General features: G+C 44.8%; 2 protein-coding genes across 5 annotated transcripts in view; one reads left to right on the forward strand and one right to left on the reverse strand.

Annotated features, from left to right (window-relative positions):
- The window catches only part of LOC109886700 (heat shock 70 kDa protein 14), a 22,499-nt gene extending 22,051 nt beyond the window's left edge, over window positions 1–448 (forward strand). Inside the window, exon 13 of the mRNA XM_031815269.1 lies at window positions 286–448. Within this exon, the coding sequence (XP_031671129.1) occupies window positions 286–364 (79 nt within the window). The 3' untranslated portion in view covers window positions 365–448. The remainder of the gene's footprint in view (window positions 1–285) is intronic.
- LOC109880350 (protein artemis) overlaps window positions 443–14,812 on the reverse strand; it is a 30,194-nt gene continuing 15,824 nt past the window's right edge. For 2 of the 4 annotated variants that reach the window (XM_031815265.1, XM_031815268.1), the window contains exons 7-14: window positions 13,360–13,432; window positions 12,763–12,903; window positions 11,990–12,091; window positions 11,501–11,637; window positions 11,369–11,423; window positions 11,191–11,279; window positions 1,943–2,037; window positions 443–1,847 (exon numbers count right to left, since the gene is read on the reverse strand). In XM_031815265.1, coding sequence (XP_031671125.1) covers window positions 1,147–1,847; window positions 1,943–2,037; window positions 11,191–11,279; window positions 11,369–11,423; window positions 11,501–11,637; window positions 11,990–12,091; window positions 12,763–12,903; window positions 13,360–13,432 — 1,393 coding nt within the window. In that variant the 3' untranslated portion in view covers window positions 443–1,146. The remainder of the gene's footprint in view (window positions 1,848–1,942; window positions 2,038–11,190; window positions 11,280–11,368; window positions 11,424–11,500; window positions 11,638–11,989; window positions 12,092–12,762; window positions 12,904–13,359; window positions 13,433–14,812) is intronic. The other 2 variants (XM_031815266.1, XM_031815267.1) reach the window with 2 other exon arrangements.

The following is a 14,812-nucleotide window of genomic DNA, read 5'->3' on the forward strand; positions in this document are numbered from 1 at the left end:
TGTGGACTGGAACTTGTATTTGGACCGTTGTGTGTGTGTTTCAGCTGTGGACTGGACCTTGTATTTGGACCGTTGTGTGTGTTTCAGCTGTTGACTGGACCTTGTATTTGGACCGTTGTGTGTGTGTGTGTGTTTCAGCTGTGGACTGGACCTTGTATTTGGACCGTTGTGTGTGTGTGTGTTTCAGCTGTGGACTGGAACTTGTATTTGGACCGTTGTGTGTGTGTGTTTCAGCTGTGGACTGGACCTTGTATTTGGACCGTTGTGTGTGTGTGTGTGTTTCAGGGACGGGTCTCTCCATGTGAGCTGTGTGGAGCAGAACAGTGGGAAGACTGAAGCCATCAGTATATCAGCAGCATCCTGATTTCACCACGAGCTCCAAGTTAATGTCACTATACTTGTTGTTGAAGTTCCTTTTAAAGTTTAAATAAAGACATTATGGTTTAACTCAGTTCCTTTTATTCTCTACAGTTCAGAACAGCTACAACAGACTTTTTTCTCTACAGTTCAGAACTGCGTTAGCCTGGCAGGAGCAGACTCCAGTTGAGAGACCACAGAAAGACTGTGTTCCCTACTGAACATTTCACAGGGTGGTCGAGGAGTAGCTGTGGTTTCTCTTGGCCCTGATAGGCCAGGTGTGCAGCAGGCACATGTGTATATAGGGCATGACTATGGTGTCTCTATAACAAAGTAGGGCATGGGTATGGTCTGTGTAGATAATGCTATGGCCCCACACATGAAATCGTATATATGCATTAATCAATTGTCTGTTTTTGTTCAACTTCAAGTCAATTATTTTCGGGTGAGGAAGACATTGTCAAGAACCCACAATCATCCATTGAAAAACCATTAACTCTATAACAGAGATGGACTCCACTTACATATAACCTGGACATTGAGGACTTCCACCATTTTAAAGTGGTCACCTGGATGGAATGATCAGAGTTAAGGTTCGGACATTACTAAGCTACTGTATATCATGGCCACAAAGTTCCGGTCTGCTGTGATTGCTCTCCCATAGGCACCAATGCATTAGCAGCTGGGTTTGGTCTGTTCAGCTCATTGACTGTATATGAATCAGAAGAAACTAGTGGGTGGAATGTCTCGCTTCCTCTTCCCTCTGTCTATATACAGAGGTAGATGGGGTCAGAGGGACTGACTTCCTGTCCTGGTGACCACTTCCTCTCCAGCGGCCAGTCTCCTGTACAGATCGCTGAGGTCGTCTGGTCCAGGTGTGTGTGAATCCGGCGTAGACGGGATGTCAAAGTCCGATGACACCTGAGACTCCGTTGGCTCTGATTGGTGAGTGTGGCTGCCACTCTCCTCCCCCCCAGCATCCAGATTGGTCAATGCATCTCCCTGACACCGGTCTTCTGATTGGATGAGCATGCTTTCAGCCTGACTCAGGCCTCGCCCAGCCGAGAGAGGAATTGACGGCGAGGGGAGTTTGACGGAGTCATCAACAAACAGCTCTGGGGTCTGGGAGCCTGTGAGTGTGGAGTGAGAGGGGCTTGTGTGCGAGCAGGAGTGTGGTTGGCTGGTCTGGCTGTCCGTCAGTATCTCCGTGGTGAAAAACTCCTCCCAGTGAGGAGGGGTGCCAGAATTAGACACAGACCCCTCGTCTCTCTCCCCACCTCTCTCTTCTTCCTCCAGGTATCTTTCCTCCTCATCATCATTAGATTCGGTACAGTCCATGTAGTCTCCTGTGATGAGAGGTATGTGTGTTAGGGGTAGAGGTTCGTCGGGGGGGTTAGGGAGCGTTGTGGGTGTGGCCTCCTGCATCATCACCCTCTTCCTGACAGGGGCCAGGTCCGCCCCCTCAAACAGCCAATCGGCACAATCCACATCTGGTATAAACAACAGAGCCAATCACAAAGCAGTGAAATAATGTAGAAAGGATGGTTGGAAGGGATAGCTGGCTGTGGTCAGGAGAGAGTCTCACCGTGGGTGTGCTGCTCTGGTCTGGTGCGTTTCAGTGTTCCCAGAGGTCTGTAGATCACAGCTGAAGAGGACACGTCCCTACACATAGACTTCAACCTGGAGACATACGGTTACACATTCACACACATACGGTAACAAATGCAGTGCATTTGGAAAGTATTCAGACCCCTTCCTTGTTCCACATATTGTTAGGTTACAGTCTTATTCTACAATGGAGGAAAACAATTATTCAATCCATCTACACAGAAAGATGATTCACATCAGGGTCAGACCTGATTAGTATTCAGACCCTTTGCCCTGAGACTCAATTGAGCTCAGGTGCATCCTGTTTCCATTCATCATCGATGTTTCTACAACTTGGAGTCCACCTGTGGTAAATGATTTGGAAAGGCTCGCACTTGACAGGTAGAGCAAAACCCAAGCCACGAGGTTGAAGGAATCCTCCGTAGAGCTCCGAGACAGGATTGTGTCGAGGCACAGATCTGGGGAAAGGTACCAAAATATATCTGCAGTATTGAAGGTCCAAGAACACAGTGGTCTCCATCATTCTTCAATGGAAGAAGTTTGGAACCACCAAGACACTTCCTAGAGCTGGCCGCCCAGTCAGGGAGGTGACCAAGAACCCGATGGTCCCTCTGACAGAGCTCCAGAGTTCCTCTGTGGAGATGGGTTAACCTTCCAGAAGGACAACCATCTCTGCAGCACTTCACCAATCAGGCCTTTATGGTAGAGTGGCCAGACGGAAGCCACTCCTCTGTTAAAGGCACGACAGCACGCTTGAAGTTTGCCAAAAGGCAGCTAAAGGATTCTCAGACCATGAGAAACAAGATTGAACTCTTTGGCCTGAATGCCAAGTGTCACGTCTGGAGAAAACCAGGCGCCGCTCATCACCTGGACAATACCATCCCTACGGTGAAGCATGGTGGTGGCAGCGTCATGCTATGGTGATGTTTTTCAGCGGCAGGGACATCAGACTGGGGGCGAAGGTTCACCTTCCAACAAGCCAACGGCCCTAAGCACACAGCCAAGCCAACACAGGAGTGGCTTTGGGACAAGTCTCTGAATGTCCTTGAGTGGCCCAGCCAGAGCCCGGACTTGAACCTGATCGAACAGCTCTGGAAAGACCTGAAAATAGCTGCGCAGCGACGTTCCCCGTCCAACCCGACAGAGCTTGAGAGGATCTGCAGAGAAGAATGGGAGAAACTCCACAAATACAGGTGTGCCAAACTTGTAGCATCATACCCAAGAAGACTTGAGGCTATAATCTCTGCCAAAGGTGCTTCAAAGTATTGAGTAAAGGGTCTGAATACTTATATAATGTGATATTTTTTAAATATTTGATACATTTGCAAAAATGTCTTACCCCCATAATAACAAAGCAAAAACAGGTTATGAGGAAAAAAAACATTTAATCAATTTTAGAATAAGGCTGTGGAAAAGGTGAAGGGGTCTGAATACTTTCCCAATGTACTGTGCACACACAAATTCTACAGTCCTGTCATGGATTCAACAGCATTGGGTCTAAGGGTTAAGACATCCGCATGCTTCCCAGCTGAAACAGTACGGTAGAGTTCATACACTGAACAAAAATATTAACACAACATGTAAAGTGTTGGTCCCATGTTTCAGGAGCTGAAATAAAAGATCCCAGAAAAGTTCCAAATGCATCAAAAAAAGCATATTTCTCAAATGTTGTGAATAGATTTTACATTCCTGTTAGTGAGTATTTCTCATTTGCCAAGATAATCCATCCACCTGACAGGTGTGGCATATCAAGAAGCTGATTTAAACAGAATTATGTGCCTAAAATGTGCCGTTTTGTCACACAACACAGCTCTCATGTTGAGGGAGCATGCAATTGGCATGCTGACTGCAGGAATATCCACCAGAGCTATTGCCAGATCATTTGTTAATTTCTCTACCATAAGCCGCCTCCAATGTCATTTTAGAGAACTTGGCAGTACGTCCAACCAGCCTCACAACCGCAGACCACGTGTAACCACACCAGCCAAGGACCTCCACATCTGACTTCTTCACCTGCGGGACCATCTGAGACCAGCCACCCGGGCAGCTGATGAAACAGTAGAATTTCTGCACAAACTATAAGAAACCGCCTTGGGGAAGCTCATCTGCGTGCTCGTCGTCCTCAGCAGGGTCTTGACCTGACTGCAGTTTGGCACGCTGGAGAAATGTGCTTTCACGGAGGAATCGTGATTTCAACTGTACTTGGCAGATAGCTTTTATAGTGTTGTGTGGGCGAGTGGTTTGCTGATGTTAACGTTGTGAACATAACCCCACTGTCACTATGGGGCGCTATGATATGGGCAGGCATAAACTACAGACAACGAACACAATTACGTTTTATCAATGACAATGAGTGCACAGATCCTGAGGCCCATTGTCGTGCCATTCATCCACCGTCATCACCTCATGTTTCAGCATGATAATGCACGGTCCCATGTTGCAAGGATCTGTACACAATTACTGGAAGCTGAAAATGTCCCAGTTCTTCCATGGCCTGCATCCTCACCAGACATGTCACCCATTGAGCATGTCTGGGATCGACCTGTACGACAGTGTGTTCCAGTTCCTGCCCAATATCCAGCAACTTAGCGCAGCCATTGAAGAGGAGTGGGACAACATTCCACAATCAACAGCCTGATCAACTCTGAAGGAGATGTGTCACGCTGCTTTAGGCAAATGGTGGTCACTGCCTGGTTCTCTGACCCACGCCAGATACTGCCTGGTTATCTGACCCACGCCAGATACTGCCTGGTTCTCTGACCCACGCCAGATACTGCCTGGTTCTCTGACCCACGCCAGATACTGCCTGGTTCTCTGACCCACGCCAGATACTGCCTGGTTCTTTGACCCACGCCAGATACTGCCTGGTTCTCTGACCCACGCCAGATACTGCCTGGTTCTCTGACCCACGCCAGATACTGACTGGTTCTCTGACCCACGCCAGATACTGACTGGTTCTCTGACCCACACCTACTTTTTTTTTTGAAGGCACCTATGACCAACATATGCATATCTGTATTCCCAGTCATGTGAACTCCATAGATTAGGGTCTAATGAATGCATTTCCATTGACTGGTTTCCTCATATGAACTGTGACTCAGTCAGACCTTTGACATGGTTGTGTTTATATTGTTGTTCAGTGTATGATAACATTTTGGGGCGTTTTTGTTTGTTTTGGACATCAGAGTTTTTTGACTGCTCAGGCACAATGTTTCTCTGAAGGCAAGCTGAAGTTCGGAGCCGAAGTCTACACCCCTACGTCAACCAAATCAAATGTATTTATATAGCCCTTCGTACATCAGCTGATATCTCAAAGTGCTGTACAGAAACCCAGCCTAAAACCCCAAACAGCAAGCAATGCAGGAGTAGAAGCACGGTGGCTAGGAAAAACTCCCTAGAAAAGGCCAAAACCTAGAGGAACCAGGCTATGTGGGGTGGCCAGTCCTCTTCTGGCTGTGCCGGGTGGAGATTATAACAGAACATGGCCAAGATGTTCAAATGTTCATAAATGACCAGCATAGTCCAATAATAATAAGGCAGAACAGTTGAAACTGGAGCAGCAGCACGGCCAGGTGGACTGGGGACAGCAAGGAGTCATCATGTCAGGTAGTCCTGACCCCTACGTCAACAGTAGGGATTCTTCAATAAAGTCATTGTCATTCAACGAGAGAACTCGTTTTCATACATTTTTTCTGCACCAAATATCTTAGTTAGATGTGAATTTGTGCGACTAATTTTGACAACTTGAGTTGTCCAAAATTAATTCTGATTATTTTGAGGAAGTGTATAATGGCTACGGCGTCTCAATGGACAAACCGTACTATTGATGTTTTTTCTCATTTTTCAAGCGAAGGTCTTTTAAGGGATTTATGGAGCACACGTGTTGAATTCAGCTAGCCGGGTACAGCTAGCTGTGTTCAACTAGCGTGGTCACCCAGCTAGTTGAACCCAACGAACTGAAGCATGCTGACGCCTTTAGGGTGTTGGGAGTATGGGCTATGGTGTAAGGGGGTTGGCCGGCTAAAGTATTTGTATTTATTATGGCAGCAGCTACTCTTCCTGGGGTTTATTATGGATCCCCATTAGTTTCTGCCAAAGCAGCAGCTACTCTTCCTGGGGTTTATTATGGATCCCCATTAGTTCCTGTCAAGACAGCAGCTACTCTTCCTGGGGTTTATTATGGATCCCCATTAGTTCCTGCCAAGGCAGCAGCTACTCTTCCTGGGGTTTATTATGGATCCCCATTAGTTCCTGCCAAGGCAGCAGCTACTCTTCCTGGGGTCCAGCAAATTGAAGGCAGTTTATACCATTTTCACAGCCTACTGTGTGCCCTCATGCCCCTACTCCACCACCACTACATTCATGTGTATGTATAGTGCGTGTGTTAGTGTGTATACATGTGTCTGTGCCCATGTTTGTAATGCTTCACAGTCCTCGCTGTTCCATAAGGTTTAAATAAAATCTAAATCTACTGCTTGCATCAGTTACCTGATGTGGAATAGAGTTCCATGTAGTCATGGCTCTATGTAGTACTGTACAGTTACCTGATGTGGAATAGAGTTCCATGGAGTCATGGCTCTATGTAGTACTGTACAGTTACCTGATGTGGAATAGAGTTCCATGTAGTCATGGCTCTATGTAGTACTGTACAGTTACCTGATGTGGAATAGAGTTCCATGTAGTCATGGCTCTATGTAGTACTGTACAGTTACCTGATGTGGAATAGAGTTCCATGTAGTCATGGCTCTATGTAGTACTGTGGAATAGAGTTCCATGTAGTCATGGCTACATGTAGTACTGTACAGTTACCTGATGTGGAATAGAGTTCCATGTAGTCATGGCTCTATGTTGTACTGTACAGTTACCTGATGTGGAATAGAGTTCCATGTAGTCATGGCTCTATGTAGTACTGTACAGTTACCTGATGTGGAATAGAGTTCCATGTAGTCATGGCTCTATGTAGTACTGTGGAATAGAGTTCCATGTAGTCATGGCTACATGTAGTACTGTGGAATAGAGTTCCATGTAGTCATGGCTCTATGTAGTACTGTGGAATAGAGTTCCATGTAGTCATCGCTCTATGTACTACTGTACAGTTACCTGATGTGGAATAGAGTTCCATGTAGTCATGGCTACATGTAGTACTGTGGAATAGAGTTCCATGTAGTCATGGCTCTATGTAGTACTGTGCAGTTACCTGATGTGGAATAGAGTTCCATGTAGTCATGGCTCTATGTAGTACTGTACAGTTACCTGATGTGGAATAGAGTTCCATGTAGTCATGGCTCTATGTAGTACTGTACAGTTACCTGATGTGGAATAGAGTTCCATGTAGTCATGGCTCTATGTAGTACTGTGGAATAGAGTTCCATGTAGTCATGGCTCTATGTAGTACTGTGGAATAGAGTTCCATGTAGTCATGGCTCTATGTAGTACTGTGGAATAGAGTTCCATGTAGTCATGGCTCTATGTAGTACTGTGGAATAGAGTTCCATGTAGTCATGGCTCTATGTAGTACTGTACAGTTACCTGATGTGGAATAGAGTTCCATGTAGTCATGGCTCTATGTAGTACTGTACAGTTACCTGATGTGGAATAGAGTTCCATGTAGTCATGGCTCTATGTAGTACTGTGGAATAGAGTTCCATGTAGTCATGGCTCTATGTAGTACTGTGGAATAGAGTTCCATGTAGTCATGGCTCTATGTAGTACTGTGGAATAGAGTTCCATGTAGTCATGGCTCTATGTAGTACTGTGGAATAGAGTTCCATGTAGTCATGGCTCTATGTAGTACTGTACAGTTACCTGATGTGGAATAGAGTTCCATGTAGTCATGGCTCTATGTAGTACTGTACAGTTACCTGATGTGGAATAGAGTTCCATGTAGTCATGGCTCTATGTAGTACTGTGGAATAGAGTTCCATGTAGTCATGGCTCTATGTAGTACTGCGGAATAGAGTTCCATGTAGTCATGGCTCTATGTAGTACTGTGGAATAGAGTTCCATGTAGTCATGGCTCTATGTAGTACTGTGGAATAGAGTTCCATGTAGTCATGGCTCTATGTAGTACTGTGGAATAGAGTTCCATGTAGTCATGGCTCTATATAGTACTGTGGAATAGAGTTCCATGTAGTCATGGTTCTATGTAGTACTGTACAGTTACCTGATGTGGAATAGAGTTCCATGTAGTCATGGCTCTATGTACTACTGTGCAGTTACCTGATGTGGAATAGAGTTCCATGTAGTCATGGCTCTATGTAGTACTGTGGAATAGAGTTCCATGTAGTCATGGCTCTATATAGTACTGTGGAATAGAGTTCCATGTAGTCATGGTTCTATGTACTACTGTGCAGTTACCTGATGTGGAATAGAGTTCCATGTAGTCATGGCTCTATGTAGTACTGTGGAATAGAGTTCCATGTAGTCATGGCTCTATGTAGTACTGTGGAATAGAGTTCCATGTAGTCATGGCTCTATGTAGTACTGCGGAATAGAGTTCCATGTAGTCATGGCTCTATGTAGTACTGTGGAATAGAGTTCCATGTAGTCATGGCTCTATGTAGTACTGTGGAATAGAGTTCCATGTAGTCATGGCTCTATGTAATACTGTGGAATAGAGTTCCATGTAGTCATGGCTCTATATAGTACTGTGGAATAGAGTTCCATGTAGTCATGGTTCTATGTAGTACTGTACAGTTACCTGATGTGGAATAGAGTTCCATGTAGTCATGGCTCTATGTACTACTGTGCAGTTACCTGATGTGGAATAGAGTTCCATGTAGTCATGGCTCTATGTAGTACTGTGGAATAGAGTTCCATGTAGTCATGGCTCTATATAGTACTGTGGAATAGAGTTCCATGTAGTCATGGTTCTATGTAGTACTGTGCAGTTACCTGATGTGGAATAGAGTTCCATGTAGTCATGGCTCTATGTAGTACTGCGGAATAGAGTTCCATGTAGTCATGGCTCTATGTAGTACTGTGGAATAGAGTTCCATGTAGTCATGGCTCTATGTAGTACTGTGCATCTCCCATAGTCTGTTCTGGACTTGGACTGTGAAGAGACCTCTGGTGGTCTTGTGGGGTATGCATGGGTGTCCTAGCTGTGTGCTAGTAGTTTAGACAGACAGCTCGGTGCATTCAACATGTCAATACCTCTCAAAAATAAAAGTAGTGACGAAGTCAATCTCTCCTCCACTTTGAGCCAGGAGAGATTGAAATTAATATTTATTAATATTCGCTCTCTATGAACAAGGGCCAGCCATGCTTCCCTGTTCTGAGACAATTGCAATTTTCCTAAGTCCTTTTTTGTGGTACCTGACCACACGACTGAACAGTAGTCCAGGTGCGACAAAACAAGGGCCTGTAGGACCTGCCTTGTTGATAGTGTTAAGAAGGTAGAAACTAGGGTCTGTAGGACCTGCCTTGTTGATAGTGTTGTTACGAAGGTAGAAACTAGGGCCTGTAGGACCTGCCTTGTTGATAGTGTTGTTAAGAAGGTAGAAACTAGGGCCTGTAGGACCGGTCTTTTTGATAGTGTTAAGAAGGTAGAAACTAGGGTCTGTAGGACCTGCCTTGTTGATAGTGTTGTTAAAAAGGTAGAAACTAGGGCCTGTAGAACCTGCCTTGTTGATAGTGTTGTTAAGAAGGTAGAAACTAGGGTCTGTAGGACCTGCCTTGTTGATAGTGTTGTTAAGAAGGTAGAAACTAGGGCCTGTAGGACCTGCCTTGTTGATAGTGTTGTTAAGAAGGTAGAGCAGAGCTTTCTTATGGACAGACTTCTACCCATCTTAGCTACTGTTGTATCAACATGTTTTGACCATGACAGTTTACAATCTAGTGTTACTCCAAGAAGTTTAGCCATCTCAACTTGCTCAATTTCCACGTGATTTATTACAAGATTTAGTTGGGGTTTAGTGAGTGTTTTGTTCCAAATACAATGCTTTTAGTTTTAGACATATTTAGGGCTAACTTATTCCTTGCCACCCACTCTGAATCTAACTGCAGCTCTTTGTTGAGTGTTGCAGTCATTTCAGTCGCTGTAGTAGCTGATGTGTATAATGAGTCATCCGCATACATAAACTCAGGCTTTACTCAGTCAGTGGCATGTCGTTAGTAAAAATTGAAAACAGCAAGGGTCCTAAACAGCTGCCCTGGAGAATGCCTGATTCTACCTGGATTATGTTGGAGAGGCTTCCATTAAAGAATACCCTCTGTGTTCAGTTAGACAGGTAACTCTTCATCCACATTATAGCGGGGGGGGGGTGTAAAACCATAACACATGTCTTTCCAGCAGCAGACTATGATCAATCTTGTCAAAATCTGCACTGAAGTCTAACAAGACAGCCCCCACAATCATTTTATCATCAATTTCTCTCAGCCAATCTTCAGGCATTTGTGTAAGTGCTGTGCTTGTTGAATGTCCTTCTCCATAAGCATGCTTAAAGTCTGTTGTCAATTTGTTTAGGGTGAAATAGCATTGTATCTGGTCAAACACCATTTCTTCACTAAGGGTTGGTGGTAACAGGCTGATTGGTTGGCTATTTGAGCCAGTAAAGGGGGCTTTACTATTCTTAGGTGGCAGAATGACTTTAGCTTCCCTCCAGGCCTGAGGGCACACACACTCTAGTAGGCTTGGATTGAAGATGTGGCAAATAAGAGTGGCAATATCGTCTGCTATCATCCTCAGTAACTTTCCATCGAGATTGTCAGACCCTGGTGGTTTGTCGTTGTTGATAGACAACAATAATCACCTCCTAGACACTGACTTCAAAAGTACAATTCTTGTCTTTCATAATATGGTCAGTTATACTTGGATGTGTAGTGTCAGTGTTTGTTGCTGGCATGTCATCCCTATGTTTGCTTATCTTGCCAATGAAAAGTAATTCAAGTAGGTTGCGATGAATGAGCCATCTGTTTCAATGAATGAAGGAGCAGAGTTGGCTTTTTATCCCAAAAATGTATTTTAGGGGGGTTGGAGTATTAGGGGGGTTGGGGTATGGGTATTAGGGGGTATGGGTATTTGGGGTTGGAGTATTAGGGGGGTTGGGTTATTAGGGAGTTGGGGTATGGGTATTAGGGGGTTGGGGAATAATGGGATTGGGGTATTAGGGGGTTGGGGTATGGGTATTAGGGGGTTGGGATATTAGGGGTTTGGGGCATAATGCGTATTAGGGAGTTGGGGTGTAGAGAAGACATTCAGTGTATAGAGGATGACTGGCTCACAGCTCTGTGACATCAGCGTGAGTTCGGCCAATAGGAATGACACTGGGGTAGATGTTGATTGGCTGGAGATAAGACAGGAAGTCTTTTATCTGAAAACAGGAAGAAGAGAAGAGTATCACACAGAGGCAGACAGGCACAGACCGAGGCAGACAGACAGATAGGCAGGCAGGTGTCTCACCTCAGAGTAGGATGAGTGGAAGGAAAAGCAGGCTCGGTAGGAACTGGCACCTGTCCTGAAAACATTACACATCTGTGTAAGATAATGTGTATGTGTTTTTCTGTGTGTGTGTGTTTCTCTGAGTGTGTGTACCTGACGATAACCTTAGTCCTCTGTGTTCTCTCTCCAAACCACATAGTGGAGGGTTTGATACTGATGATGTTTAGAGGAGTTCCATCTGATGCCGAGGAGCCACACGGCAGCCTGCTGGCAGGAACAAACTCCTCATCCTGCACAACGACATGTTTCTATTGGTTAAGACTCCTCATCCTACACCACAACATGTTTCTATTGGTTAGGACTCCTCATCCTACACCACAACATGTTTCCATTGGTTAGGACTCTTCATCCTACACAACAACATGTTTCTATTGGTTAGGACTCCTCATCCCACACCACAACATGTTTCCAATGGTTAAGACTCTTCATCATAACCACAACAACATGTTTCCATTGGTTAGGACTCCTCATCCTACACACCACAACATGTTTCCATTGGTTAGGACTCCTCATCCTACACACCACAACATGTTTCCATTGGTTAGGGGTTTCTAAGAGAAAGGGGGCATGTAACAGCGTTACCTTGGGGTGACGGCAGGCATGGATCTGAGTGGCTCGATCTGTGGTCACATGACTCAGAATCTCTGGCATCTTCTTAAACATGTCCAGGCTTTTGACATGAATCTACAACACACCATGTGTCATTATTTGTCATGCTTAACAAAGTGTGTGTTTAAAATAAATATTATTTGGTATCGGTGTCCCATCCATGGGACAGTTGAGCTAACGTAGGCCAATGTGATTAGTATGAGGTTGTAAGTAACAAGAACAGTCATATCTGATATTGTCAGAAAGCTTAAATTCTTGTTAATCTAACTGTACTGTCCAATGTACAGTAGCTATTACAGTGAAAGAATAGCATGCTATTGTTTGAGAACTTAGTTATTAATAAACAAATTAGGCACATTTGGGCAGTCTTGATACAACATTTAAGAAATGCAATGGTTCATTGGATCAGTCTAAAACTGTGCACATACTGCTGCCATCTAGTGGCCAAAATCTAAATGTCACCTGGGCTGGAATAATACATTATGGCCTTTCTCTTGCATTTTAAAGATAATGGCACAATTTTTCTTCTTCTTCTTTGTATTGTTATTCTCCTACATTCATTTCACATTTCCACAAACTTCAAAGTGTTTACTTTCAAATGGTACCAAGAATATGCATATCCTTGCTTCAGGATATGCATATCCTTGCCTCCTGAGCTACAGGCAGTTAGATTTGGGTATGTCATTTTAGGTGGAAATTGAAAAAGGGGGCGGATCCTTAAGAGGTTTTAAGTGTTGGTCACCTACCTGTGTGTGAAACTCGTCCCCCAGGTTAGTGAAGAGGTATTCATATCCATATGCAGCTTTACAATTCAGCCACACTGTATGGTACGCACTCCTACTGACCCAGTCCTGTACCAGCCCCCGGATAGCATGTAGACACGTCTCCTACACACACACACACACACACAGAGTCCTGTACCAGCCCCCGGATAGCATGTAGACACGTCTCCTACACACACACACACACAGTCCTGTACCAGCCCCCGGATAGCATGTAGACACGTCTCCTACACACAGTCCTGTACCAGCCCCCGGATAGCATGTAGACACGTCTCCTACACACACACTCTGCAGCTCTCTCTCTCTCTAGCTCTCTGTGTAGCTCTCTCCCTCGCTCTATAGATCTCTCCCTGTAGCTCTCTCTCTGTGTGTAGTGCTCTCTCTCTCTGTGTAGCTCTCTCTCTCTGTGTAGTGCTCTCTCTCTCTCTCTCTCTCTCTGTGTAGCTCTCTCTCTCTCTGTGTGTAGCGCTCTCTCTCTCTCTCTCTGTGTGTAGCTCTCTCTCTCTGTGTGTAGCTCTCTCTCTCTCTCTCTCTGTAGCGCTCGAAGAATCCCACACTCACCCTGCTGGGGATCTGGTAGAAGCGAGGGTCGTAAAAGGTGGAGTCCAGATACACACTCTTGATGTCTTTCACCCTGAAACAACACAGCACACTGTCTGGCATTGGAACTGAGGACCACTGTATATTGCCTAGGTTTTACTTGGTGTGTTCTCTCCTGTGTGCTGGTTAGGGCTCGGATGACAGTTTTAGGGTCGAGGAGGTTTAATGACGCTGATTTACAATATGGGCATGAACATCAGTGGATTATGGTCAACTTTTCTAAATGTAGATGTTCCAATCAGCAGCTTGTATGTGTGGAGGCCTGGAGATGCTAAACATGTTTGTTAATTAACGGTCAATTACCATGAGACGCTGTCATGACCGCCACAGCCCAATATGGGCACATATTGTGAATCTTCAGCATCATTAAACCATCTCGACCATAAAACACTAAACTATTCAAATAAAAAATTCACTATAATTGTAGGCTAACTCTGAATTCGTTTAATTTAGGCTATACCAGTTATGTACCAAATACACCTTAAATCTTTTTTGTGTCATGTATTGTATAACAGCACAATCATTTATTTTTTTCCGGGTTTGGGCTCATACAGTGCATTCAAAGTATTCAGACCTCTTGACTTTGACATTTTGTTATGTTACAGCCTTATTCTAAAATTGAGGAAGTTGTTTTTCCCCTCATCAATCTACACAATACCCCATAATGACATCACAATACCCCATAATGACATCACAATACCCCATAATGACATCACAATACCCCATAATGACAAAGGAAAAACTTTTATTTTTTAAAATATGTTTACATAAGTATTCAGACCCTTTACTCAGTACTTTTGTTGAAGCACCTCTGTCAAATTACAGCCTAGTGTCTTCTTGGGTATGATGCTACAAGCTTGGCACACCTGTATTTGGGGGAGTTTCGCCCATTCTTCTCTGCAGATCCTCTCCAGCTCGGTCAGGTTGAATGGGGAGCATTGCTGCACAGCTATTTTCAGGTCTCTCCAGAGATGTTCGATTGGGTTAAATTCCCAGGCTCTGCCTGGGCCACTCGACATCCAGAGACTTGTCCCGAAGCCACTCCTGGGTTGTCTTGGCTGTGTGCTTAGGTTCGTTGGTCTGTTAGAAGGTGAACCTTCGCCCCAGTCTAAGGTCCTGAGTGTATTGGCCAGGTGATGAGCGGCACCTGGTTCTCCAGACGTGACACTTGGCATTCAGGCCAAAGAGTTCAATCTTGTTTCTCATGGTCTGAGAATCCTTTAAGTGCCTTTTGGCAAATTCCAAGCGGACTGTCATGTGCCTTTTACTAAGGAGTGGCTTCCATCTGTCCACTCTACCATAAAGGCCTGATTGGTGAAGTGCTGCAGAGATGGTTGTCCTTCTGGAAGGTTAACCCATCTCCACAGAGGAACTCTGGAGCTCTGTCAGAGCGACCATCGGGTTCTTGGTCACC

The sequence above is a fragment of the Oncorhynchus kisutch genome, unplaced genomic scaffold, assembly GCF_002021735.2.
Source record: "Oncorhynchus kisutch isolate 150728-3 unplaced genomic scaffold, Okis_V2 Okis09a-Okis19a_hom, whole genome shotgun sequence".
Taxonomy (NCBI): Eukaryota; Metazoa; Chordata; class Actinopteri; order Salmoniformes; family Salmonidae; genus Oncorhynchus; species Oncorhynchus kisutch.